Below are 26,575 nucleotides of genomic sequence, written 5' to 3'. Positions count from 1 at the left end.
CGACTGCAACACGTACTCTGGGTCGCGGGCGTTTGGGCACACAAAAGAGACATTCTTATCTTCTTCGCAAACTTCAATTGAACCCAAATACACGTATAGCATTTGTTGCGAGTTCAGCCACAATATCAACACTACGTCACGTCACCATTTCGAGTCACTAACCACAGGACGCCCGCGGTCTGCAAGCGCAAAAAGTTCGACTTCACCGTAGCACATAACCCTACGTGCTCTTGTAGAGCCCAGTCGCAGCCATCATGGCGACTGCGCAATCCGAGAAGAAGAAGAAGCCAAGTGCTATGCGCTCCATCCTGGCAGGCGCAACAGCCGGCGCCGTTGAAATTTGTAAACATCCACCATTCCGATCAACGGACAGAAAAAAAAAATAGTATACTGACCCTTTACTGCAGCAATTACATATCCCGCAGAGTGTACGCTCTATATAACTCACCATATCCACACCGCGCTGACCGAAACATAGTCGCAAAGACACGATCGCAGCTCAACCGACGATTACCAGACGGGAAGAAGCTGCCATGGCCGCCATTTGGAAAGCAATGGTACGCAGGATGCACAACACTGATTATTGGCAATTCGCTCAAGGCCGGCATACGTACGTTTTCCACACATAGACATACACCTCTTATGGCTCACTTTTTCTGTTCTGGCTGCGACTGACACAAAAGTTATGCAGGCTTCGTCGCATTCGACATGTACAAGAACCTCCTCGCCGACGCCGAAGGCAAAGTCTCTGGTCCCGCAACCGTCATTGCGGGTTTCGGTGCTGGAGCCACAGAATCACTATTGGCAGTTACGCCCTTTGAAAGTATAAAGACACAACTGTAAGTACATCATCCATGTTTACCCACATCCCCCTTCCCCCGGCATACACTCTTCCCAAGCTGACCAGTACTCTCTCTCTCTCTCTCTGTAGCATCGACGACCGCAAATCCGCAAACCCACGCATGCGCGGCTTCCTCCACGGCTCCAAAGTCATCGCCCAAGAAAAAGGCATTCGAGGCTTCTTCCAAGGTTTCCTGCCTACAACCGCGCGTCAAGCCGCAAACTCTGCCGTGCGCTTCTCAAGCTACACGTCGTTCAAGCAACTGGCGCAGTCATACGTTGCCCCTGGAGAGAAGCTTGGTGCGGTTAGCACGTTTGGACTTGGAGGACTGGCGGGCATCGTGACGGTTTACACGACTATGCCGATTGATACGGTCAAGACGAGGATGCAGTCGATAGAGGCAAGGAGCTCGTATAAAAATAGTTTTGATTGTGCGGTCAAGATCTTTAGGGACGAGGGGTTGCTTACGTTTTGGTCGGGCGCGCTGCCTAGGCTGGGGAGGTTGATTCTTAGTGGTGGTATCGTCTTTACTATGTATGAAAAGTCCATGGACTTGATGGATAGGCTGGATCCTCAGGGCAAGTACATATGAGTCAATCAAGCAGGAGCATGTAAAGTTGGCATGGCAGTGGGCAGTAGAATGCGTTACCTACCCACTTGAATCGAGTCTTCACCAATGACCATAGGATTCAAAGGATGCGCTTTCGTGCTCTAAACCTTGATTGGAGCTTCTTGACTCTATACTTGTATGCCCCACAACTTAAATACGCCATGCTACTACGACTACGACTACTACTGCTACTGCTACTTACACCAAACGACTAACATACTCTAAAGCCTTCAGCTCCTTTATTGACCGCCATGCAAACCAATCTAAGCAGCGGCCGGCGCAGGCGCACCGGCGGGTTCAGTACCGGCAGGTGCAGCAGGAGCAGCACCAGGGGTACCCTCAGTCGTCTGGGGAGGAAGAGCAGTGTTGTTAATCGCATCGCCGTCATTCTTCTTTGCCCACTTGGGCTCCTTTGCCCATTGGGGGTCCCACCAAGGACCCGCATCGCTCAATGAGCAGCCCTTCTCACACTGGCAAGTTCCACCAAACTCCTTGGGCAGGTTCTCCGCAGGCACCTGAGCCAGCAACTCCTTTTGGTATCCGCCACCCAATACGTGAATCTTGCTGCTTGTGACGGGGTCGAGGAACTTCTTGACCACGCTGAACACACCCGAGAATCCCCAGGGCGCGTTGATAATGTACATCTTTCCCAGGCGCTCGGGGTAGTAGTTCTGGCTGATGGTGGAGACTTTGCCCAGGTAGCCATATACAGACGTTGCCTTGCTGATGCCAACGCCCTTCAGGTCCATGATTGTGCATGATGTCTCGAGTAGGTAACCAGACTTGCGCGAGCAAGCGGGCAGACGCGGATCGGCCATCTTTTCGTATTCGCACACGAGGTTCTGGATCATACGCTCTTCAGTCGTAATCTTGTTGAGTGCGGGAAGGTCGACCTTGCCGAGCTGCTCAATGTACACTGGGCGGCCGTCCTATAAAGAAGTTAGCGGTCTAGTTGTTAGCACATGGCTTGGAAAAGTCCATGTTTATTTGTAGCGGGTTGCAGACGTACCTTGTCGGTCTTGTGGTAGTACTGGGGGTAGAACTCGAAAACCTGGGGCCGTTCGGTGTAGTCAAAAGTGCGGACAAGCTCCTCGACACCCACACCAGCGTACTCGCTCCTCCACTGCTCGCAGTCAATGAACCTAAAACCTGTTAGCAGGCCTGTTCCGTACCCTTTTTCTTTTCCCTGTATGCAGTAACCATGTACACTCACATCTTTTTCGAGAGTTCGACATTAAACTTTCGTGCGCGGAGGAATCGCAGCTATGAAATGTTTAGCATAGGGGTCAACCGGCTCTCACAGATACTCAGAGGCGCACCAGAGTCAAAGTATCGAGGTTCTTGGTGTGGCCAGCCTGCTCTAAGGCAGTCCTGAGCTCAACCAGAGCTGCATCTTGCTCTGGCGTGGTATGACCGGGATGTCCACTCTGAGCGGTGGGAGAAACAGTGGGATAATCGTAATCGTCATACTTGGGGTCGAGTTTAAGCTCAGAGGCGGGTGGTGCAGCTGCCATGGTATCGTGTATGTGAGAGGACAGGCGGATGCAAGAAGGGTGTAAAGAGAGTGTGTGCAAAAGAGTTACGTGTTGCGCGGCTCTGGGGAGTAGTCAAGGAGCGCACGTTGATGCTGTCCAAGTGGGTCCCATCATTGCGGCGGTCAAGCGAGTCTAAGACCTCCCCCTCACCAACTAGCCTGCTCCCCACCCAGCGAATTGTCGCCCCCTATCCCACCTCATGAACCCATTGGTGGCTATCGACCCACGTCCACAGCGGCCTGCCTTTCCTCAATTGCACCATTTCACTTTGCTTGTATTCATTGCATTCGTCACATGATTAAACTTTGTCTTGAACAGATAAACCTTAGTCAGACAAGCTCGGAAGCAAGCGACTCGGCCTTTTTTTGGGGGGGAACGACTACCTAGTTGATACAATGCAGAAAAGAAGAACGCAAGAGAAACCCAGAAAATAGATCAAACAGAACCCATATCGCGAAAAAGGAAAAACACCTATCGCAGAACCAATCAGACGCTTCGCACACCGAAAAGAGAGTAGTGGTCCTTCTGTCGTCAGGCTACCAAAGAAAGCGTGTTCCAGACGTAGAACAACAAACATTCATGTGAGATTCGTGTAATAACCGCTGGCATTGCCCATGCCCCTGCAGGATGACCACATCGCCCACCATCTATCGAGCCACTCACCCCGCAATTGCCAACTCTGAATTGTCACCATAAAGCCCAAAGAGTACCTGTGGGCAGACGATAGCAACCGAACACCGAGTAAATGACGCCTTGGAAACGATGGAGAACGCTATACCACAAGCCTATTGACATGCCCGGAGGCCGACCGACTCGACACCGGTCAATTCCTCCGATCTCGACTCGGCCCAAAGTCGACTTCAGACACCTTCTTTGCCTCTTTCCGGCTCTTGACAATGTATTGTGCATATAGAGCCACGTGGTCACTGGGAAAGTGGTAGTTCGGGAAGCCTGGCACCCGCTGAAGGTAGCTCTTGTCGATGTCGCCAAGCAGGCCGACCACTTGCAGGGTGTTTGTCGAGTACCAAATATAGTCCAGTACTCCTTGGAAGTGTGGAACATAGTTTGTAAACGCCAGCTCGCCAATCGATGCGTAGCTAGACTTGAGGCTGAAGGGGTGGGATATTCCGTCTCGTGTGAAGTTACCATACTTCCGGCTTCCCAAATCAGCGTGCACATTCGAAATGTTGCCGTTCGTAATGAGGTCGTAGACACCAGAAGACGGCAGTGAATTAAAGTCACCGCACAGGATTACTGGAATGTCAGCGGGGTCGGTATACACCTTGGATGGTCCTGGCTCTTGGGTCGGATCCGGCTCCGCTACTTCGTCATTGTCACCATTGGTGAACTGGTACACCACCTTGTTTGTGCAGGGTGGGTGCTTCGTCCATTGTGTCGCGAACTTGGTGATTCCCTCCATCAAAATGGCAACTTGCACGAGCTTGACGTCTTGGAATGCAGGGTTCCAGAACACGTGTACATTTCCAACAATGAATCTTGACCCAGTAGCTCGGTTTTCGAGGAATGCGACCACTCCAATGTCGTCTCGTGGCATGACACGGTTGAAAATGTCGTGCTCGCCCTTCATGTCGGGTCGGTTAATGGCCGTGTTAGCGAAATCGATCAATTGCTTGTCAAGCAGGATGTATCTATTACAAGTCAGTAAGTTTGCTAATAGAAAGATGCACGTCTCGATTCACTTACTTGCTATTCTTGTAGAAGATGGCACAGCCATCAACAAGTTTAGCTTCCCTCTCGGCCATGGTGCGTGCTCTGGACTTTGGCCAAAAGACTCCCTTATAGTCGTTGTGCGCAAGCGCTGCTCGGAAAAATTCATTGAAGCTCTCTTGATCAATCTCCTGCAAGCAGACAATGTCCGCATCGCGCTCTCGCAGTTCGGCCAAGATGAGTTCCCTGCGGCTTTCCCATTCAAGCGCTGAACTGGGCGTGTAACCGTATTGTGATTGCGTGCAGTACTTGTCGCACAGAATGTTGTAGCTCAGCGCACTCACAGTTTCTTGAGAGGTATCCTGGATCTCGTCGAGGACAATCCAGTCTCGCTCGGGTGGTGCCTCTGGTCCGGGTGCATTTTCGCGGAAGTGCTTGATGAGTTCCCCGGTACCCTGCTCCATGATAATCTGCTTCAGATCATCCGGAATCGGGTTACCCTCAATACCAAGCACTTCCAATTGATACAAGGATCCCAATTCATACGGCAGATTCTCGATGTGGTTGTCGAATAGCAACAGCTGCTTCAAGTTTACAAGCATGCCAATCTCTGGGGGAAGGTATTGCAGGTTGTTGAGTGAAAGGTCGAGATGTGTAAGGTTCCGTAATTGTCCAATCTTTTGGTGCACATAAGTGAGCTTGTTCGAATTGAGGTAGAGCTTCGTGAGAAAGGTGTATGCGAATAGCGCGGGGGTAATGACTTTGAGGTTCTGGCCGCCAAAGTCGAGGATGGTCCATATATGCTGGTCCTTTGCGTCTTCTGCTCGCTGGGCAGCAGGTCTATTGCGCTCCTCCTTGTCCGCCTCTTTCTGCATCCCATTGGTTGTTCCGGCTACGACGCTCTTGCTGACACTCGGGTGGATCCTGGCATGCGAGTGGGCCTGTGTCATTTCACGCGCTGTTTGATGCAGCTTCAATTGCTCTTGCCAGTGCTCAGTTTGTGGCTTGCTGAGACCGCTGTGAACGCTGTTCGGGGTACCATTTTGGAGGTGACCGGGGGTGAAGTGGGGCTGAACGTTGGACATGCCCCCGCTTGAGATGTTGTGCTGGTGGTTGTATTGTCCGACATGGCTGTTCCCAGTAAGATCTTGATGTTGTTGGTGATGTTGATGCTGATGCTGGTGGTGCTGATTGTGCTGAAAGGGCTTGCCAAGGCCCATTTGCATGGCAGCATAGTTTTGCTGCCCTGTCCGCCCGTTCATCATAACGTTGTGGCCCTGATGCCCATGGCCCTGGTTGAACATACCGAATTGCTGCGGAGACGATTGGCGCCCAGGAGATCGAGCTGGCGAAGGGGTATCGGGGTTACTGAAGGGGATGCGGGCGCTAGTTGTGGGGGATCGCGCGCGGGTAGGAAGGTTTCGTGTGTTCTGAGTGTGTCGTGGAAAAAAGGATTGGCCGGTTCCCCTGGGGTAGACCGAGTACTCGGCCATCTAAGGGAGTTCCGGCGGATGGATTCGAGGGGCCCGCAGGCGGCCGTGTGTATCGGGAGTGAAAGGCCCTAGTCGCTATGGCTAATGAAGGCGTCGGGCAGGTGGTAGGGTTCGGGCACGCGATCTTTTTCGTTCTAACATGGGCGCCCTTACGACTCCTCGACATGAGCACGCGCTATCAGAGGCGGGAGCTGTGCACCATGTACTAGAGGCGCCGGCGGTTCGCAAGTGAGGGTGGTTGTCTAAAGCGGGGAGTGGGCAGTGAGCGCGGGTTTGGGTTCGCTCGAGGCTCGTGGTTGTGGCGGTGAAAGGGTCGGGGCGCTGCTATTTGTTTTGATATGTCTGCAGGCTATTGTTCTGGAGCAGTCAGCTCTGCGGTGGTGGGGAATCAAAGAGGTTGGAGCTGTAGTGGGTGCTGGTGGAAGCGGGTGGAAAGCAGCGTACTTACAGAGCGGAGCATGTCAAAGAGCGCGCAGTATTTTGCTGTCAGTCGCAATTGTACCAGACAGACGGAGAGAGAGGTCCAACTGCAGCGCTGTGAAGAATAGAGAGCGTAGTGATGCGATACGTGAAGCCTGAGAGTCGAACCTTGCCCGATGCATGGGGGGTGCCGCTAGACGGCACACGTGACATAGTGGAAGCGTCGATCTGGTGCGCTGAAACGACACATCTGTCCCCTCGCGCGCCGGCCTTGGTAGTGCACGCATTCTGTGTCTGGGCTGCTGCAGAAGCAATGTGACCGGCGGGAATGTATCTCGGACAGAGTTGCTTTGGGGAAGTGGTCTACATGACATGTAGGGCACACTCGAAGTAGGTGGTCCGCGCGGGCATTCAGGCTCACGAGGGCTCCATGGGACAGCAGTAGCAATAGTACGCATACGTACATGTACGTACGTACCGTGTGTATATGTATGGATACATACGTACACACATGGTAATAATGGTAGTAGACACTGGGTCTCTGGAAAAACTCAATGGCTCAGATACGCAATCACACACGTGTGTATATACCAAGTACACATGTACCGACATGTATGTATACATAGATACATAGATACATATACACATAGATACATACACACTGTTGCTGCTACTGCTACTGCTGCGGCTAGCCTAGGAGGCACTCCCCTATGCAAATCATGGATGCCATCACCTGCAGCGCGCACCGTCGGCTGATGCCGCGCCCATGCATACGGCGGTCCTCCAGAGCAGCTTCGGTCACAGCGCCCACATTTTCCGCCCAGCGGATTTGCCCTGGAAATCCGGGGGGCATCACACAGCCGCAGACGGTGATTGGAGATGTCTCCTCGGCACGATCCAGAACTCCTCACCTGAGCGGCCTTGTACACCCGGGTATGAAACCGAGATGCATCCATTGAAAGCCCCCCGTCCCCATACATACATACTAGACACATTCCACTCAGCACTCGCGCTTCAACTATGCTGACACCTCGGCCTGCCCTGACATACTACCCCCGCTGCTGCACTGCACACCGTTGCTACCACGACCGCTCTTGCTGCTCCGCTGTCCCGCTCGTTGAGTGCTGACTCGCCTACACGTGCTTATCAGACGGCCAGGGACAAGGCCAATATCACGCTCCCGCTAAAAAACAGTGGGGCAAGGGCTGGATAACTCTAATCACGTTTCCAGACGGTCTCGATGGGAGACTGGCAGCTGGCAAGGACCTCTGCTGACACTGTTTCGAATTACATTGGGCTAATTTCCTCGCCAGTACCGCTACTACGGCGCCAACCCTACGGCCAGCCCTCCATCGCGCCCAAAGACTGTCGAAGCAAAGCAATGGGATCTGGCCACCACCGACGCCCTCGGTAGAACCATCTCTGCGTCCTCGACCACCGCCTCGTCTGGCCCCCGCCCTCACTCCACCATGGACATCACCAGGGGCTCCATGTCGAGCAACTCGAATCTGAGTACCAAGGACGACGGCACCACCCCCAACGAACCCTTCATCCTGCGCCATGGCCGCAGATACATCCGACGCGCGCAAGGCTACCCGCTGCCATGCGATCTTCCCGAACTCCACCGTCAGAATCTACAGACCCTTCTTGCCACGGCCGTCTTCGGGAGGGCCCTGGGCTCCACCCCGTCGCACGCTCCGAAAAAAGTCCTGGAAGTCGCATGCGGCACAGGATACTGGTCGGCTGTCTGTCACGAATGGTTGAGTGGTACGTACACCTGCTGACCTTGGCGGGCTCGGCGAGCTGTCCAGGCAGAGGCCTGCGACTTTCCTTTTCGCCATGTCTGCATACCCAGCTGCCACTCAGTGTTAACAATGAACCAGGTCAGGGCTACGAAGACGTTTCTTTTACCGGACTGGACATTGTCCATGTGGCCGGAGACTTGCAGCGCCAGGGCATTGACTGGAAATTTGTGCAACACGACTTGCGCAAGTTGCCACTGCCGTTTGACGACGAGGAGTTTGACATAGTAGTCATGAAAGACATGAGCATGGTAGTCCCCTTGGGGGCGCCAACACAAAGGACACTTGACGAGTGTATCCGCATTCTCAAATCGGGCGGCACGCTAGAAATGTGGGAGACTGATCACATCATTCGTTCCATCATGCCTCATCCCCCACCTCCGCCAGGCAAGAACCCCCAGGATTATGCTTGCGCCGTATCAACTGGGACGTTTCTTATTTCGCATACGACGCCCTTTACCGACGTCCAAAACAAGTACCTCCAAGATGCAAATGCGTGGATCCAAGAAGCCCTGGGCCGACGCAAACTCTCTCCAACCCCCTGTTCGCGCATCTCTCAGATATTGCTCCAGGAGACAGAGACGCTGTGCGAGGTAGAAAACCGCCGGGTGGCGATTCCGCTTGGCGAGCCGCGTTGGGAACGCGAAGCAGCGGGCGACACAATGAAGCGACGGGGGAGTGAGGCTGGGAAGCTCAAGATAGGCGGGTCAACCATGGATGGCTCTACTCTGACGCAGGAGCAAGCGGCCCTGCGGCACACGGCGCTCCTTGTTGTTATTCAACTGATTGAAAGCCTCGAGCCGCTGCTCAAGGACGTCAGCGGCAAGAATCAGGAGGAATGGCAGCGCTACTGGAATTCCATGATCAACGACCTGCTCGAGCAGAAAGGAGCCTCGAGTGGCGAGTGTCTTGAAATTGGAATCTGGTGGTGTAAAAAGGTCTAAGATTTGATTGGTATAACCTCTATTTTCTGGAGCTTTTTTTGTTCTTTCGTTCTGTGATATCCCGGTCTACGGCAGGCCATCGTTGGCAGATGTTAGTTCGTGTTTGTCAGTGACTAGATACCTGTATCATAGCGCTGGCGCAGAGTACGATAACGCTTGAGATAGTATCTGTACCATGTTGTCAGCCAAAAAAAAATAACTTTTCGAATCAAAGTTTTTGCTTCTCTTTTTCATGGCTTGGACTTACAAAGCTTCAATTTCTAACCCGTATATATATGTCAGCAATGAAAATTTGTCCAGGTTGCTGCAATATCAGAAGACTGACCTTTCTTCACGTACTCTGCCCTTTCAATGCCTTGCTTGATCTTGGCCTCGTCGGTCAAATGCCGCTGGCTTGCAAAGGCCTTGTGTAGACGCGTACGAAAGTAATCGTACCCCTGAGGGTATTCTCGGCCCATGTAAAGCAAGTCTGTTCCATGTGAATATAAGTTCGGTAGAAATTGGGGGGGTACGCGGGAGTTCGACGGACCCTTGTAGATCCGGATGACTTGATGGCGAAGCCCTGGGTTTGGAGCAGTCATGTTTCGAGTAGATGGAATAAATGTGATGGGGGTTTTCTTTCTTTTGTTTCGTTGGAGCTGGCTGTGTACACTAGTATTTTTGTTTTGCTGTAGAATGGCGTGTGCCGGGTGCACGACGAGGTATGTCGTGGAAGGATGGAAGGATGCGCTCGGACCGCGTTCCTGATGTAGGTACATAGGTACGTAAGGTTTTGGTCGAGTCGAGGTGGAGAGCTGGAGAAGCGGGGACCTCGGCTGCTTTGCCGCTATCTGCACATTGCCATCTCTAGATTCGCCGTGTTGCTTTCGCAGCGCATTTTCGAGCTTTTGTGTATTATTGGTTTTGTCGACATGCCGCCATTACTGCGCTCAATTGTCTGTAGAGTGAAGCCGATTCGACAGCTTCCAGGTGTACAGCGTGTCTCTTTTGAGCGGTATCAGTCGACGTCAAGTGGTACGTAGATATACTTTGGGAAGGCACGGTATGATCAACTAATCACCATGCACCGTGCATGCAGATAACGCACCTGCCACCGCTGCTCTCAGTCCAAGATGGCTCTCAGATGTCAAGCTGCGCATTGGAAAGTGCATTAGTTTTGGAATCAATCCAGCACAAGTCGAGGAGGCTGGTTCGATATTGCAAGAGACAGCGGAAGATTGTAAGCACTCGACTTGAAATGTTTTTTTCTAGTGTTTTTACGTGATGAAGGTGCTAACTTGTTCGTGTTTACCAAGGGAGAGAACTCGTAGGTGGAAGCGAAGGCTTTCTCACTGGCAAGCAATGGCGTGGACTCTACCGGCAAGAGGTTGTTTGGGGAGAGATGGTCAGCTTCATCATCCGAGATTTCTGTAAACGACTGCTAATGTGGATGTTGGCTGCATGCAGGATAGCATGGTAAGCCGACTGCAATGCGTTTATGAATGATTGCTGACCAACTAAAAGGGTATTTACTAGACGATCTCGCTGTGTACTGGGAAAAGTTTCTAACCATTTCAAGGTCACGTGAATAATGTCATGTACAATCGGTATGCTGAGTCTGCCCGGGTCAACTGGACACTGAACTTTGCGGCTAGCGACCCGCAGCATCGGGCTGAGTGGCTGGAGCTCATGACACCAAAAAGTATTGGTCTGATTCTGCGAAGTATCAAGACTGACTACAAATTTGTAAGTAAAGGCATTCTGCTCTTTGCTTTTGTTTGTCTGTTTACTAATGTCGAACACAGCCAATGACATGGCCAGACAGGTGTGTTTGCCGACGTAACAAAGCAGTCCCGTATTGACACGTGCGCCACCAGGATCACGGTACTCCACAAACTCCGCAACAAGCCTAGCCAAGGCAGTGATCATTTCATTCTCGATGTCATGATTCTGTCCGAGGCACATCGTCGTCCGGCAGCGCGTTGTGTTGAAGACATTGTAGTTTACGACTACAGGACAGGCAGAAAGTCACCACTGCCACCTTTTATGGTTGAAAAGTTCCAGGAAACATTCAATTTGCAGGAGCAGGCCAAGGCAAGAAACAGTGGTAGGGTCAAGGCACTATTGGATAGGGTGAGAGCGTTGGAGAAGGGCAGCTGGGATAGACCAGATGCCAAGGAGGACTTTGGAAGTGCGAATGATGCATAAACCTGTAGCAGCCTATCACTGAGACTGGCTATATCGTGAACAGCGCGATTTGTGAGTGCGAGAAGAATAATACAAGGATGAATGATAATTCATGGTTGCTTTGCTCAGAGGACGAATGTACATGGTGGTGTAATGGTGAGCAGGATTGGTCGAGGGCGGCGTTGCATGCATATCACGTCATGCCGGCTGCAGTTTAGTCGATGCAACATGCGGGGTTTTTTGCAGGCAGCTCTGGATCATGCCACAGTGATAGCAGCAGCAGAAAAGGATGCAAATTGGCGTACAGGATAGGTGCAGTGGGCAGATATGCAGAGACATGGTGGTATGGTGGTATGGTGGTATGGGGCGCGCAGGGATCTGCACGTGATGGGCGATGGGAATTGCCTGTTGTGGGGATCTGCGCGCCCGTTGGACGCGTGATGGTCAAGCTTTCCCTTGTTTGCAGCGCTGCCCCGCTGCCATTGGCGCACTTGGGCTAAGCTTCTACGCCGGCACTGTGCAGATTGCGGAAAAGGCCATGGATGTGCGGGCGGATGGCTTTGGCGCTATGCTCGCCTCAATCCACGATACACACAGATTGACGCAAATGCTCCGATGGCTTTGTTTGCAACAGCCGAACCATGTGCCCGAGCCTCATTGACGAGGGGCCAGATGTAGTGCGGTCTGGACAGCTGGCATGAGCACGGCCAAGTCAGGTACATGTGTAGTGTAGGAGAGTACATGTGTATCGTAAATAGTACACTCCTGATGGCAACGGCCGCATCATGTCTCTGCACACTGCAGACGGAGAGACGCGAGTAATAGACGGCGTCGCTGGCGGGGGTGTGCCCGCTGCAGAGACTTCATGGCATGCGGTCGAGAGAGGAAAGCGCGACTTTGACTTGCCCGGAGCGGGCTGTGGCACAGGGGGGTCCCGGCGCCCGCAAATGAGCGGCCATGCTAGAGAGGCCGGCGGAATCCCGCCCACGAATGCCATGGTCGTGGTGATGATGCTGCCGGGGACGGGGCATGGGGACGACAAGGAGGAAGAGCATGACGATGCAGCTGATGTCGACAATGGCACGACAGGGCCCGCCCGACGCAACGCAGACGCAACGCAGATGCAATCCCTCGCCTCTGTGCGGCCAGGCCAAATGGGCGGGCAGCCTGGCTTGCATGTCTTGCGCGCAGCAACCATCGTGGGTTAGTGGCTACTTACGATCGGCATCGTCAAGAGAAATCGGTGTCAGTTCGGCTGATGTGGGTATCGACGGAGCCAGGAGAGGAAGCCCGGAGCCAGGCGTCTTCTGGGTACCTAGGTGTACATTGTCCATGTGTGCTATGCATGTGCCAGCGCAGGTAGACATGTGCGTGTGTGTGTGAGAGAGAGAGAGAATGTGTGTGTGTGTGTGTGTGTGTGATTGAGGTGAAACCACGGTACGGCAGAGGAGGCAGGCCAAAGGGCCGAGGGCAGATGACAATGACAAAGGCAAAGGCAGTGGCATTGCAGCGGCAATCAATGCCCTGGCCAGGGGGGCCCAGTGGCACCATCAAGGCACGCCGTGCTGCTTGACTGCTCTGACTTTTCTGACTTTTTGCACTTGACGTTTGCGCAGACAGCAGCGTGGCTTGGCAACAGGCGGAAAGCTGCGAGTAGCCACGCGCAGGGCACCTCACTCTCTCTTGCTCCCCCATTCATCCCTCGCCCTCAGCTCACGACGCCCTTGCCCTTTCCCCTCGCCGCCCCCCCTCGCCCTCACACCACCCCACCGAGCAGCGGCTCTCAGTCTTCCAGTCTGGCTCGTCCTGTGCAGCAGTCGAGTCTCGCCGGGGAGACGTTTGCCCGCTTGCACCCGCACCCGCACCGCCGTCTATGGTAGCAAAGTCGAAGAGGACCGCGGCGCACGACAAGCGACACGAGAATGGCCTTGCCGCCCCCGGCAGACGCATCGACAAGCAGAAGAGCAACCCGGCCCTCAGTGCCAACACCCCCAATGGGAAGACCACGGCACAGCCCAGGCCCCAGCCCGGCCATGTAGCAGACAGCAGCGACACGGCGCCAGCAAACACGCTCCTTCACCACCACGACGCCGCCACTGCCATCATGCCTGCCGCCGCCGCCGCCGCCTCGTCGTCCTCTGCCTCGTCGGCCACCCCCTCCGCCTCCTCCGCCATCACCACTCCCGCTGCCCCCCACGCCCGCTCACACGACCGCACGCGCGCCGCTTCGGACGCCTCCAACGACAATTCCACAGATGCCTGCCGCCCCTACGACAATGCCACGGCCCCCTTTGACCCCATGTCATCGACCCTCCGCCGCGCAGACACTACAGGCTCCAAGCACGCTTCGCTGTCCATGACCACCATGCTCTCTGTCCCCGCCACCATTCTCACGTCCTGCCCGCTGCGGGACGTGCTCGCTATCCTCATCATCCTCCTCCAACTGCCCCCAACCGTCCTCACCGTCGTTCAGTTCCTCTTCGCTACCCTCACTTTTGTCCCGCCCCAGGCGGGCACCCCCCTCTCCGCCCTCTCTGCCTTTCCCTCCTTTACCGACATCTTCCAGGGCTCCGGCGGCACGCCCTCGCTCTTCACCACAATCATTGCCGACACCGTCATTCTTATGATATGGCTGTTGCTGTGGGTCCCTGCCCAGAACTTCTTCCTCGACCTGGCACAGGCCGTCATTGCCATCGCCCTGGGAGGGGCTGCAGCCGGCAAAAAGGGCACAACCAATAGCATTGTCATATGCTTTCTTATCATCTTCACCAGCCACGTCTTCAGATTTAGGCCTCTCCGGCAACACATTGTCCACTTTCTTTGGACAGGGCTCGCCCGGGGAGGCCTTGAATTTTTGACGAGCCCCCCGAGTACGCCGACCTCATTGGAAAGCTTCTCAACTCCCCATGGATGGCCTCGCAGCCTCCTGGGTATTCATATTCTAGCCCAAGGTGTCGTTCGCATCATCCGACGCTCTCTGTCTCGACGAGAACACACAACTCTACCTACTGGCAAGAAGACAGACCCCGAATCCGGTGTGCTTCAACGCTCCAACTCTATTAACCATGAACCAGCTGCCGACGTGCCCAATGCCTCGAGTACCGACGGCCGCCCCCCGGGGCCGTCGCCCGCCGTACACGCACACAAGGATAAAGCAAGTAGTGGTAGAAGGAAGAGAAAGCAAGCCACTCATGTTCGGAGTCAGCAGCCGTTTTGGGCTGCCCTTGCAAGTACAAAAGTTACTGTTTTAAAAGAAATGGAGAGTAGCCGGGCGGCAAACGATGCCGACGAGGCTAACGCAAAAGACGCAAATCACATTGGAAACGCTGTTTGGAGACCGGAAGACGATCGTGTTTGGATTTCAGAAGTCGGCTTTTCCGACATTTCATTTCGTGTTAGTTTAGCTGGTGGAGCTGGTATTCAGGAGCAGAACGAGGAAGATTCGAGCGTCGGGTCCGGCATAGACAAGTCAAAGCCATTCTACATCCGTGTCAATGGCGCTGATTGGAGCTCTGCCCGGATCCGGCATAGCGAGCCTGTTGGTTTTGAGGGTCAGGAGGGAACGGGCTACTGGGTAGGGGAGATTTTTGGGTTGACGGCACTGTCCAACTACTACTGCGAGTTTGTCAGGACCAACGACAACGAAGTCTTCTATTCAGCAAGTCTTATTACCTCGGCCAGCCCTGTTACCGAGCTTGGTAAGAACGACTGTTTATGCCATGTTTCTTTGCTAACGCGGTCAGCTTTAGCCTCCATTGCCTCCCCGCCAGCGCATCAGACCCTACGACCTTCTTCGCCTACTACGACATTGAAGAACTCTATTGCGGCAGCCGACCAGCAGTTACAAGAGCAACGCAATCGCCTGAAGCGGAACAAAAAGGACCACAAAAGTGCCATCACCAATATCAAGAAAGAGGTGGATACTCTCGGAAACCGCCTTGCCAACGCCGGTGGCAGTGATGAACGCCAGCGCCAGCGCGTCCTCCAACTCACCCAGAATATTCGCCAGGCAGATGATGCAGCTGCAGATTTCGCTCTTCAAGCAGAGAACCTGGGATGTATTCCCGAAGAGGAGTCCAAGGAAGCCGCAGCCAAGAAAGCCGAATGGAAAAAGGAGCGCGACAATAAGAATGCTGTTGCGAGCGAGTTCGACAAGACAAAGGAAGAGATTGAGCGCCAGGTTCAAAGCGTCCAGAACGACATCAACAACGCTTACCAGAAGAGGGAGCGTCTTCAGCAGCGTCTTACCAGGCTCAACGAGCAGCACGACCGACTTGTCACCGCCAATGCTGAAGGCTTCACCGCCAAGCAGCGAAGAGAGCAAGAACGTGCAGCTTTGCGAGCACAGCGCGCTGAAGTCGAGCATCAGTATCGGAGCAACATCATCAACTACGAAAGGCGGACTGAGGAACAAAATCTCTCGACTACTCAAATCATGCAAACCGTGCAGCAGTACGAAGAGCTCTTGATTCAGCAAGCCCAACAACACATGTCTGTTCCGACCACACCTGATGGCAATCTCCCTGGCACGAGCATGTCTCCTCATAACAACGGCTTCGCTAGCTTCACGTTCCCGTCGCTCAACTCTCACATGAACAGCACTCCTGGTTCCATGCGTGGCGGTCGCGGTCGCTCTTCGTCGATGCTTTCTAACGTATCCGGCTTCACTGATGCTTTCGATGAGCCCTCCTCTATGGCCCCCTATGTGCTTGGCAATCCTTTCAATACCCCTGGACCCGTCAATGGACGCAACCGCAGTCATGGAAGTGGCAGTTTGAGCTCGGGTACGTCGAGCCAAACTTCAAGCCAGAGGGATCCCTTGAGTCCTATCCAAAGTACCAAGCCCATGATGGTTCGAAGCGCAACAAATGGTAGCAATGGTTTCATGAGTCCGATTGGGACTGGTCGATAAAAGTGGAAAAAAAAACGGGATCTGTTCTTTTGCCGGATCTCCCTACGTAGCTCTCCAATGTGATTATATGTGTTCTTTTGGTTTATCCAAAATTCGTTTATACGATTCGTTACCTTGCATTATATACGTGATTACTTTTAGTGACGTAGTAGTATGTTTTGCACACTTTACCACATACAAGCTTGACATCATTACATTTTGCTCATACTCGTCTTCTACACCAAGCTAACAGCTTATTCTTGAGCACACAATCGACTCACTTGATAATTACTCCATCCAATACACAAGAGGTAGATACAGAACTCAACTCCTTTCATCTGCTTGGCTTCACCCAGGTCAGAGTAGATATATAAGTGTTAGTGATTCCCCTCCTCCCCCTCCCCCTCCCCCCTTTTTTTCGGAGTCGAAACATAACAAAAATGGCAATATTCCCAGTCACGATATATACTTGCGTCCGTCGTTACGTTGGTCGGAAGAGATGATATCTAAGGGGGGGGGGGTTTCCTACAAGTACGGTCAAGATTTGACATGGCTCCTTTATCTACCCAAAAAAAATACTCGACGAGATACATTCTCGTATATACTAACCCACCCCTAATGCATCCGTCTGATACTCGAGTCCTATCACCACAAGCACAATAAAGTTGTATTTAGAGTAAGAATCAATCCAGTCTATTATTGCACATCTGTTGAAGAACCCACAGACCCATACAACTATTATTGTTTTTAAAAAAGAAGGAACACCATTGAGCTTTTACTAGATTACCAAATATGTGCAAATCATGTGGTAGGCACTGAAAAGGACCTCCCCCCCTCCCCCGCCCATCAACGATGATCGAGGTCCCCTCCCACACCCAATAAAAGAATCCTTCCTTACTTCCCCCCTCTTCCAGTTTCACGAGCAGACTCTACCAGGGCACAACGATCTTTTTGCGCGTACCAAGTGTAAGAGAAAGCGTGTTTTTAAAGTACAAGGCCCCCCAAACATGAAAAAAAAGAAGTGACAGGAAAATGTACCGCTACGCCTTGCTCCCATATACACATGTATTTCCCCTCCTCACAAAACAAAACAAGAGGTCCTGTACTCATTCTGTACCACGTCTGGTCTTGGCACTTAAACAATCAATTCCATGCCACGAGCACACATACGCTTAGATACGGTGCTTCTCCGATTCTGTAAAAATAACATTAGTCTTTGGTCCATCTTCGATTAATATGCGTCCACTCACCTAGTCGCGAGTACAGCATGTACAGCGCCATTTGATTGCACTCTTGTGTACCTGTAATGGTGACGAGACGCTCGTTGCTATTGTCAGTAGGCTCGTTGATTTTGATGACACTGCCACTGAGCTGGCGGATTTCGTTGATCTTGGCACCTCCCTTTCCGATAATGGCACCAACCATGTCGTTGGGGATGAAGATCTGTTGCGTTAACGGCTGTCCGGGGATGGCACCAACGGGCGCGTGAGGAGCGGCACCGTGTGCAACAGGCGCCGCAGCCGGGTGAGCCCCGTAGGGTGTGGGGGCAGCAGGTCCGCCATAGGGACCGCGGCTGGGTGAAGCAGCACCATAGGGCATGTTAGGATGACCATATGGCGATTGCTGAGGGGGCTGGCCGTGCATGTGCGGAGCTCCGTATCCGCCATGCGCAGGGGTACGCTGAGCAGGTTCCTGGCGACGGAAGTTCTGTGGGTGAGAGTATTGGCCTCCAGCAGGTTGGGGGACATATGGTTGAACAGACATGCCGCCTGGAACAACATTGGCAGCCATGCCGCTGCGAGTCGCGTATTGGGAGGCTGCAGGGCCACCAAATCGCTCGGTCAGCTGCTCAACTAGAGTCTGAGCAACATAGTACACAGCAATGTGCACGGCGTCGGCAACACCAAGAACGATCAACGAACGTTCGCCTGAGTTAGGAAGGAGTGTGTCGGACGCGTTCAACTTTGCGTTGGAAGCCTCCTGGATTTCGCGGATACGAACACCAGCCTTACCAATGATTGATCCAATAAGAATGTGGGGAATGAGCAGACGCATGGGGTACGCCTTGGATGTGGACGTCGAAGGGGTCTCGAGGTCCTCTTGGTTGAGAGTGCGTACAATGAGACCAAATGCCTTGGACACAGCATCGACTTGGCCGCTTACAGTAAGGATGCGTTCAACAGCACCTCGCGAATAGTCACTGACGGTACACTTGGCGCCAGACAGACGTCGGATTTGGGTCACGTTCTCTCCGCCCTTACCAATAATGGTGGCGGCCTCGCTGGTGCCAATGCAAGCGCGTACATGGAGCCAGTTGGTCTCGTCGACCTGTTGGTTGGAGTTTACAGGGCGTCCATTGGCACCGGATGTGGATTGGATGGGCTGGGTCTCAAGAATAGAGGGAGCATCAGGGACAACAGTGTCCGTCTGGATAGACTCAGTACCATTCTCAACGGCGGGGGTTGCGACGGGTACCACCTTTGCCTGCTCTTCGCTGATGCCTTCAACAGCAACAGCCTCTGCTTTGACTGGCTGCGCAATGTCGATGGAGTCTGCGCTAGGGGCTTCGTCCTTGACCATTTTATCGAGGGCTGGGCGCTTGGCATCGGGCTGGTCGTTGAGTCCGGCAGGCGATGAGGGCTCCTCGAGCGGACGCTTGGTCGAGGAAGCCGCGATGGTGGGTGATGCAGACATGGCTTCTATGTAAGAGTTTCTGGGTCTTGAGTCTTCAACGGCTATATACGCTCTTCACAGTCGACGAGCGCGCAAACGCGATGTTGAGATTGTTTCAATTGATCTCGATTATCTTTGCGACTTTTATGTACAGCGGGGGCCGTGAAAGAAAGCGTGCTGTGAGGGCGGATTGGAGGGGACCGCAACAGCGCGGTAAGGTGCGTGGAGGAGAGGTCGCCAGGAACGTGAACGGAGTTTTGGGGCGTGCAGAGGGTGCAGACGTCGGACAAGGGATGCCTCGACAGAGTGGGCAGTCGTAGGTGATGGTGTTGTGATGGAGCAGGAGAGTCGGGCAGGGTGAGTGGATGGATGTGATAGTGTGCTTCGCTCGGGGGCGATGGATGTGAGGTAAGGTCGAGAGATGAAGAAACTGGCCCAAGTAAAGAAAGCTCGCCCGTCAAACCTTGTCGGCAGCGATCCGGTGTCTCAGATAAGGGAACGTCTGGTGTTGCGTGCCGTTTCTCCCGAGCAACAAGGCAATGTGCAGGAGAAGGGGGTTGATGAGGATTGGTGATGGAGAAGGAGCTTGGGGCGATGGACGGGGTCAGCAAGGCGAATTGCGTGAGGCAGAAGGCGCCGGCGGAGCGAAAAGGAAGCTGTCGCGGGGAGGTTGGCGCTAAGTCTTGGCAGGTCACGTGTTGACGACTGCACTGTGCCAGCATACGCAAACACCAGGAGACACAGGCAACCTGCGAACGAGCTCTCTTTTCAAGCTTCAGTGTGCACTGCCCAGACGTCTACGAGCGAGTGGGGTGAGGCTGCCGCGCGCCAGGTACGACGCGTCTATTAGCGAAGCTGCGCGACCACCACACATCACACCAACCGCGTTGTAAAAGAGATATGATACAGGCGCCGGACCAGACTATCCAGCGGATACAAAAGTATGCCCAGGAGGCACGTAATCTGCACAACGACGCTGTCGATTTCGACGCGTCGGACACGGAAACTCGCCTGGCGCAGACGGTGAAGGAGCTGCAGGCACGCGTAGAGGAACAACAGGCAGCGCTGGATCAGGTAAGAAGAGACTGCAGCCACGGTCTCGTCGAGCATTGCTAAGCGGACCACAGTTGCGGTCTCAATCCAATCTTGACCTGGATAGCATAGCCTATGCATCAGAGGATCCGCGGGAAAAGCTGCAACAACTCGTGGCAGTCAAAGATGCATATAAACGCTTGAAGCCGACTGCGACATATCTGCCTCCTCAAGGATCACTTCTGCCAGCGCTGTTAGCCGCCCGTAGCATCCAGCAGAACGTACAGGGAACCAAGGAAGCCATTGCCAGCACTCAGTCTCAATTGCTTGCAAAAGAGACGGCTCTTCGTCGCGAAGAAGCTAATCTGCACGATGCCAACCGCCTCACGCAGGCCATGGAGGATCGCATCCAGCGACTACGCTCCCAGCACCAAGACCGCTCTCAAAAGACGCCTGCCCAGCTTGCACGCGAACTGATTGCTGCCAAACGCGCGCAGAAAGAGCACTCAGACGCGGAAATGCAGCGTCTGGGCGAAGCTATGAATGACTTCATCAACGACTACCTCTCTACCATGCTCGCAGCCGAAGAACTCGGCGGGCCCGTCGTGGGCGACATGCTCGACGTAGACGACGACACCCTGGCCGCGGGCTTCACCAAAAAAGGGCGAGCAAAATCCTCCAAGAAGGCTCCATCAGACAAGACTCGACAGCGCCGAATCGACCAAATCTGGGGGCCCACCAAGCCGGCTGTCGATCAAGACGACGATGGCCACGAGGAAGAGCCACCGCCCACCGAGGCGGAAGCAGCTGACGCGGAAATGCGGAGACTAATGAGCGATCTCTTTGCTACGCTCATGGGTCCGGGGGGAGGCAAAGCCTATGTTCAGCTCCAGAGAGATTCCGCGGCCTCCCGGTTCTTGGTCCGAGCAAAAATTGCCCAATTCCATCCCAAAGACGCGAACAAGTTGCGTTTGATAGATTTTGGACGGGAACTAGACGATTGAAAGGTGCTTGGGAAGATAAAGAACCGAAAGAAAAAAAAGAAGGGTGGGAGGTTAGAAACCAATATTAACAATGACAACTCTTGGATTGATGCTTTACTACCCGTCCAATATACTGGGCAGTGAAATGCAAGCCAACTCACTACTACCCATTTTCCCTTTCCAAACCCACCTGTGGCGGTGCAAATCAACCTCCTAACCTCCTTTTCCCCCCATGCATCTGCATCCACATTGCCCAACCCGCGCCAGCGGCGCTCCACTCCCCATGTTCTTTCTTTTCTTTTTCGCTTCTCGCTCCCGCACTCAATACATTGGGTCCGGGAATCCCTCCTTCCCCTTCCATTACTTTGCTACGGCCCACATGCCTCTTTTGTGCAAAAAATACCCGCAATCAATTCTTCTCTCCCAAGCCTATAGTCTGGAAAACATGAACGCCCCCCCGCCCCTAGTCCATTGACGCCCCCGATGTCTTCGCTCTCTCTCCCGTTCGAATCCAATTGTTCGGACCCCCGACACGTCGGTGTTGCAGGGATCTAGCAAGGAACAAGGAAGCAAAGATTCCCTCATTTGGCCCGCGCGCACCCGCGTCCAGACGCCCGTCGTCGGACAACAGGGTACAGATGTAGTAATTTATGTACCTTGTACATATAGCAGAATACGGCATACGCATCTTTGCATCATGGGAAGGGGGGGGACAGGTGTCAGCATATTCTTTTTCGTCCATATATGCCGAAGGAATTAAGCATTTTAACCAGGTCGCATAACTAAGCTAAGTTTGACCCGCGTGCACGCTCAGAGGAGAGAGAAAGAGAAAGCAACATGGGTCATATGTGTTGTGGAGTCCCTTCCCGTCCTGGGGCTTTTCGCCGAAGAAAGGGAAAGAGGACAGAAAGAGAAAGAGAGTGAGAGTGACAAAGCTGAATGAGCAAACAAATAGAAAAGTGTCATGGGGAAGGGGGGGGGCGGCGCCGGGGCTGGCCAGTATCATTATCTTTTCGCGCGCGCATAGACTGCTTGTGTTTTTAAAAAAAAAGAGACGCTATTTCGGGCCTCATTGCGACGAAAAGAGCCACTTTCCTTCAGCCCCCTCGTGGGGAAAAAAATGGGATTATATTCTGATTACTGATACTGCGAGAGAAAAAAGGGTATAGTTCGTATATATATGTACATGTGAGTTAAAAAAGTACACTAAAGCGCGCCCGCACACGCGCACGAACTTCAACACATATCCCCACTCCCCCCTCTTGCAAGGAAAACAAGCACTTGGATGTTGCATTATCCTAAATGCGGGCATCGAACAGCAACACCTATCGGGGAAATTCAGAGAGAGAAAAAAAGGGCCAAAAGCCCGCTCTCTTCCACCCCTCCCAAGCAGCAAGCTGCGGGTATGCCATGCAGACATACCTACAGATTCTACCTAATCTCTCCTTACCTACTGCTTACTTACTTCCACCCCCCATGTAATCTCCCTTAAACTAATGCACCTCAACCCAACGTGGCTCCTATCCATACACTACACCCTTAGCTACATAGTCAAAAAAGAGACAAGAAGGGAAGGAAAGAAGGCAAGCAGGCAGACAGGCAGGGCAGGAAGGAAGGAAGAGGGCGCCGTAATATTCCTTCCTGTTACTATCAGCGGCGCCCCGCTCCCCCCACCTCTTCCAATCGCCCAACCGGCAGTATTCCAGCCACACACATACACACATACATACATATATATGCATTGGCGGCTGATCGCATCTTCCGATGCTGATTCGCCATGGCGGCCGGAGGGGCCCCCCATGAAAAGCGAAATTGAAAGCCACAATCGCGCGCGCGCGCACCCCCGCCCGCACCGCGCCGTTGAAAAGTCCTTGGAAGGGAAGGGAGGGGAAGGGGGGAAATAATCTCCCTTTCGTAGTTTTGACGTGTGTGGTGTTCTAGGGCTGCGCGCGGGTTGCGCTGCTTTTACCCTTTTTCAGAGAGAGAGAGAGAGAGAGAGAGGAGAGAGGCACTCATGGATGGCGGGTGCACACAGCGACAAAGCGCGTGCGCGCGGGGCGGGGCGGGGAAGAGATTTATATGTACATGGTACAAAAGGGAAAGAGGGGAGGAAGAGAAAAAAAAGAAGATATTCAAAAAAGGGAAATACAAAGTGTGTTGTGCATCGTGTATACACATATGTATCTTGAAGGGGGGGGGGGGGAACGGACGGAGATGCGTGCCGATCGGCCCCAGGCTGATTACTTGCTTAACACACACGCCAAGTACAGGTCCCAGGCATCGGGAAGCGAGCCCTTTTGTCCGCTTGTGGGGAAACTTGGTGCTGGCAAATGACTGGGCAAAGCAAAGAAGACAGAAAGAAAGAAAAAAAAAGGGCAGATCGCCCGCTCATCGGAAGCACGAGGAAAGGGAAAGGGAGGCTGGATGCATGCTTGCGACGTCTTGTTCCGGGCCTTTTCCCCAATCTGAAACACAATTCTGCGGGTGATCTGAGTTAGGTGCTTGACCGCACCTATGAAGTCATCAAATCGTAAGGATCTCTCTTTTTTTTTCTTCTCTAAACTAACCCCCCCCCCTCAAAAGCTGAAAAAGATTCTGCCCGTCAACGTGATCATATGCACTTGATTTGCCGTAATTGGACGCTTATCCACCGCGTCCAGGTGCGGCCCCTCACCTCACCTTGTCTCCGAGGGGCCGCTCTCAGCTCGTCACCTCTTTTTTTTCCCTTGGGCTCGATTTCTCTCTCTCTCTCTCTCTCTCTCCCCCGCTCACTCGGATTCGCGTCCGTGTGTGTATTTCTCTTAAACAAGAATGGATCCCTATGGTTTTTGACCTAAACAAGTAAAAAGTCCACCTTTTTTTCCCTAACCGTCGCGTGTAAAAAGTAGGATAAAAGGAAATCAGTCTCCGAGGATATGGTACGCGCCGGTGGTAAAAAAAAAAAGTCAATATTTTCCTCCAACCTACACTGGCGGTTTTTTTTTTTGGATTGCCCTTTTGTGAGCGAGCGAAGCGCGGGTATTGGCTTCTGGGATCGGTAGTCGTGCCGGCGCCTTGACTAGTAGTGAAATAGATGCAACAATAGCCCCCAAGTGGCCTCCGTTTTCCCATACTTTACCCAGCTCATAGTAACACTGCTAAAGGACCTACCTGACTCGTTGCGCCGGAGCCAGATCCACCAAGCTCGAGTAGCCTAATCTCCACGTAAACAAGACAAATCCACCCCTCCCATTCCCATGACTTTTTAGCTTCTGTGGAACAAGCCGTCGTATCTCAGCCGCTGCTACATTACATGTGTCACCTGAAAAAATGCACTAAACTAATGGCTGATAAAGGCCGCGTTGCTACCTTGAGAGAGAGGGAGGGAAATGCAATCCAATCGACGTCTGAGCACGAACAAAGTCTACAAATCTTACTAGTGCCGTGGTTGATTTTTTTTGGACCGAGCCATTTGCATGGCAAATCGTTCCGTTTGATCAACGGCCGCAGTCTGTTGAATTAGCCCAATCTACCAGTGCACACACACACACACACTACGATCTGCAAACTACGGCTGACACGCTTCACTACTACGGTACCGTAGCAGCGGGGAGCAACCAGTCTAGAACTCGACAATGAAGTTGATCCTTCGGTCATTCGACTGGGATTCTTATGCTCCAAAGTGAGGCACCCACTCTGACATGCGGCGTGATGAAGATCCTCTGCGAGGGGTACGTATTCGTGTGGCGGTGCGGCATCATCTTATCGTACCCTCGCCTCGGTACACCTACGTTATCCAAATGCCATATTTCAAGTGGCGAAAAGTCGTGCTAACGTCATGCGTCATTCGAATGCGAGAGGCAATTCGGATCTCTGACTCAGAGCGTGTGACCGACCTGCATATTACAAGCGTACCGCATAGAAATAGAGTAGTGTGGCACAGTCCAGCGTTCGCGAGCCGTTGTGGCGAAGGCGAAGGGTCCAGCCACACTACCTCGCCACTTGCCAGACTCGCTAGATTACACAACGTGTCGATCTCCGACTAGACCATTGCCCGCTCATTGGCTCATGCATAACCTTATACACTTACATATGTAATGTAGACTTTACTACAACGTTACCGAGCTGCTTTTTGGAACGCGAGCGTCGTCAACCAACACACTGCGCCATTCTATTGGATCTTCGTGTATTCGCCATCGGCTCGACTAGCACCAGCCAGGCTTTGCACACCTGACGTGTATGCCGCCTCGGATTTCGTGTCCTGATCTGTTTTCAGAGCCCTGTGGCAAAACAAAAAAAAATAACAATGCTCAAGGGAATGTGCTTTGGGTCTTCATGCACGTTGCTCCCTACTAATGTTAAAAGCATGGGGTTACAGGAATGCCGAGCAACGGCTATTCGGATAGTCTGGTTCTAGGTGTGTACACCTAGACCTTCATAGCCCGTGCATCCCCATAGAATCGTTAAGCATGGGTGCCGTGTTCCGCGATCCGTGTGTATACCATCAGACCACCCGTGCATGAGCGCTCGCATAAACAACCATAAACTGCGATGGTAAGGCTGTGGATTTGACGCAAGCGACAATCGGTAGGATGCGCACATGTTTCAAGTGTACGATAAGTGAGGAGACGACTCGGCAACAACACCGCCTACCAGGTTCAATCGGCCCGTTCTTACTCGACGCCTGTTCTGTAATTGCCAGCGCATCCTCCACTCCCTGCTCCTTCGGTTTGTCTCTTCGGGCTCACGTGTGTCGTCGTCGTGATTCGTGAGCGGCTTGCTGCAGTATGACATCAAGTTTCGGGCGCGCCATCCTTAGGGCCGGAACGTGTTTTTGGCGGCATCGGCTACTCTACCCACACTACCCGCCAGCCCCCCCCCTCAATTTCTTACTTTCAGGGGCCCCCACTTGAGCGTAGAAGGATGCGATATGCCTGTTTCCGATGGCCATTTCCTCATGCATTTGCGAATATGATGCCCATTATGAACGCCCTTGTTCCCCTTGAAGCCGATAATGCCAGAGCTGGCGATGCAAAGGTGCATTCTTCTGCCTCTCAGCTCAGCAAGCGCCCGTGGATAGCTTAATTTCCGGGGGTTGGTGGTAGCGCGTCAAGGTTTAAAGGGCGCCAAGGCGTCGAGAGCATGCGAAGTGACATTTATGGATAAATCGTGATACGGGGACTTGCTCGGATAGAAAATGCTTCGTGGAGTAAAAGAATGTCACTATGCCATAATGTTAGTGGAGTACGTACGTGCGTAGCATCCGGTCCAGCTTCGGTCGCACATCGCGCATTTTAAGACATGGATGATTTGAAAATTTGACTGAAAAGGAAAGAAAATCGGACATGTTGCGACAGTTCAAGGAGTGAAAAGACTTTGATTAGGCTTCCAGGGTAATCTGGGTATGTGCACTGTGGAAAACGAAGTAGCCCATGCTTGTTGTCTGTGAGAAAGAGAGAGAGAGATAGAGAGAGAAAAATTACAACCCCCAACGCGCCCTCCTCGTACTGCGTATGTGTATCTCGCCATATGTTCGTA

At 53.0% G+C, this 26,575-nt stretch overlaps 9 protein-coding genes across 9 annotated transcripts; 5 read left to right on the top strand and 4 right to left on the bottom strand.

Moving 5' to 3' along the window:
* Nucleotides 1-254: 254 nt before the first annotated feature.
* On the top strand, nucleotides 255-1,433 carry COCMIDRAFT_22716 (uncharacterized protein; the record flags this gene model as incomplete). The annotated part of the gene is made up of 5 exons (XM_007685556.1): nucleotides 255-342; nucleotides 408-428; nucleotides 479-610; nucleotides 692-839; nucleotides 932-1,433. 5 exons carry the CDS (start codon nucleotides 255-257, stop codon nucleotides 1,431-1,433), a joined length of 891 nt encoding a protein of 296 aa, XP_007683746.1.
* A 281-nt stretch (nucleotides 1,434-1,714) lies between these two features.
* COCMIDRAFT_83894 (uncharacterized protein) lies at nucleotides 1,715-2,965 on the bottom strand (the record flags this gene model as incomplete). The annotated part of the gene is made up of 4 exons (XM_007685622.1): nucleotides 1,715-2,380; nucleotides 2,461-2,593; nucleotides 2,665-2,714; nucleotides 2,771-2,965. 4 exons carry the CDS (start codon nucleotides 2,963-2,965, stop codon nucleotides 1,715-1,717), a joined length of 1,044 nt encoding a protein of 347 aa, XP_007683812.1.
* Nucleotides 2,966-3,809: 844 nt separating this feature from the next.
* Nucleotides 3,810-6,147, bottom strand: COCMIDRAFT_22714 (uncharacterized protein; the record flags this gene model as incomplete). Its single annotated transcript, XM_007685555.1, has 2 exons — nucleotides 3,810-4,635; nucleotides 4,691-6,147. The coding sequence occupies 2 exons, from the start codon at nucleotides 6,145-6,147 to the stop codon at nucleotides 3,810-3,812; spliced, it is 2,283 nt and encodes a 760-aa protein (XP_007683745.1).
* A 1,889-nt stretch (nucleotides 6,148-8,036) lies between these two features.
* COCMIDRAFT_22713 (uncharacterized protein) lies at nucleotides 8,037-9,313 on the top strand (the record flags this gene model as incomplete). The annotated part of the gene is made up of 2 exons (XM_007685554.1): nucleotides 8,037-8,334; nucleotides 8,451-9,313. The coding sequence occupies 2 exons, from the start codon at nucleotides 8,037-8,039 to the stop codon at nucleotides 9,311-9,313; spliced, it is 1,161 nt and encodes a 386-aa protein (XP_007683744.1).
* Nucleotides 9,314-9,591: 278 nt separating this feature from the next.
* Nucleotides 9,592-9,894, bottom strand: COCMIDRAFT_83914 (uncharacterized protein; the record flags this gene model as incomplete). The annotated part of the gene is made up of 2 exons (XM_007685621.1): nucleotides 9,592-9,782; nucleotides 9,843-9,894. 2 exons carry the CDS (start codon nucleotides 9,892-9,894, stop codon nucleotides 9,592-9,594), a joined length of 243 nt encoding a protein of 80 aa, XP_007683811.1.
* A 330-nt stretch (nucleotides 9,895-10,224) lies between these two features.
* Nucleotides 10,225-11,500, top strand: COCMIDRAFT_32949 (uncharacterized protein; the record flags this gene model as incomplete). The annotated part of the gene is made up of 7 exons (XM_007685579.1): nucleotides 10,225-10,327; nucleotides 10,392-10,532; nucleotides 10,609-10,697; nucleotide 10,817; nucleotides 10,872-11,038; nucleotides 11,098-11,117; nucleotides 11,170-11,500. The coding sequence occupies 7 exons, from the start codon at nucleotides 10,225-10,227 to the stop codon at nucleotides 11,498-11,500; spliced, it is 852 nt and encodes a 283-aa protein (XP_007683769.1).
* A 1,852-nt stretch (nucleotides 11,501-13,352) lies between these two features.
* COCMIDRAFT_83778 (uncharacterized protein) lies at nucleotides 13,353-16,391 on the top strand (the record flags this gene model as incomplete). Its single annotated transcript, XM_007685620.1, has 2 exons — nucleotides 13,353-15,177; nucleotides 15,223-16,391. The coding sequence occupies 2 exons, from the start codon at nucleotides 13,353-13,355 to the stop codon at nucleotides 16,389-16,391; spliced, it is 2,994 nt and encodes a 997-aa protein (XP_007683810.1).
* A 1,151-nt stretch (nucleotides 16,392-17,542) lies between these two features.
* On the bottom strand, nucleotides 17,543-19,064 carry COCMIDRAFT_84030 (uncharacterized protein; the record flags this gene model as incomplete). Its single annotated transcript, XM_007685619.1, has 2 exons — nucleotides 17,543-17,565; nucleotides 17,621-19,064. 2 exons carry the CDS (start codon nucleotides 19,062-19,064, stop codon nucleotides 17,543-17,545), a joined length of 1,467 nt encoding a protein of 488 aa, XP_007683809.1.
* Nucleotides 19,065-19,943: 879 nt separating this feature from the next.
* Nucleotides 19,944-21,079, top strand: COCMIDRAFT_32946 (uncharacterized protein; the record flags this gene model as incomplete). Its single annotated transcript, XM_007685578.1, has 2 exons — nucleotides 19,944-20,117; nucleotides 20,171-21,079. 2 exons carry the CDS (start codon nucleotides 19,944-19,946, stop codon nucleotides 21,077-21,079), a joined length of 1,083 nt encoding a protein of 360 aa, XP_007683768.1.
* Between the last annotated feature and the right edge of the window lie 5,496 nt (nucleotides 21,080-26,575).

This window comes from Bipolaris oryzae (genome assembly GCF_000523455.1).
Source record: "Bipolaris oryzae ATCC 44560 unplaced genomic scaffold scaffold_11, whole genome shotgun sequence".
NCBI lineage: Eukaryota > Fungi > Ascomycota > Dothideomycetes > Pleosporales > Pleosporaceae > Bipolaris > Bipolaris oryzae.
The sequence above is the reverse complement of the archived record's forward strand: the minus strand, read 5'-3'. Positions and strand labels throughout refer to the sequence as shown.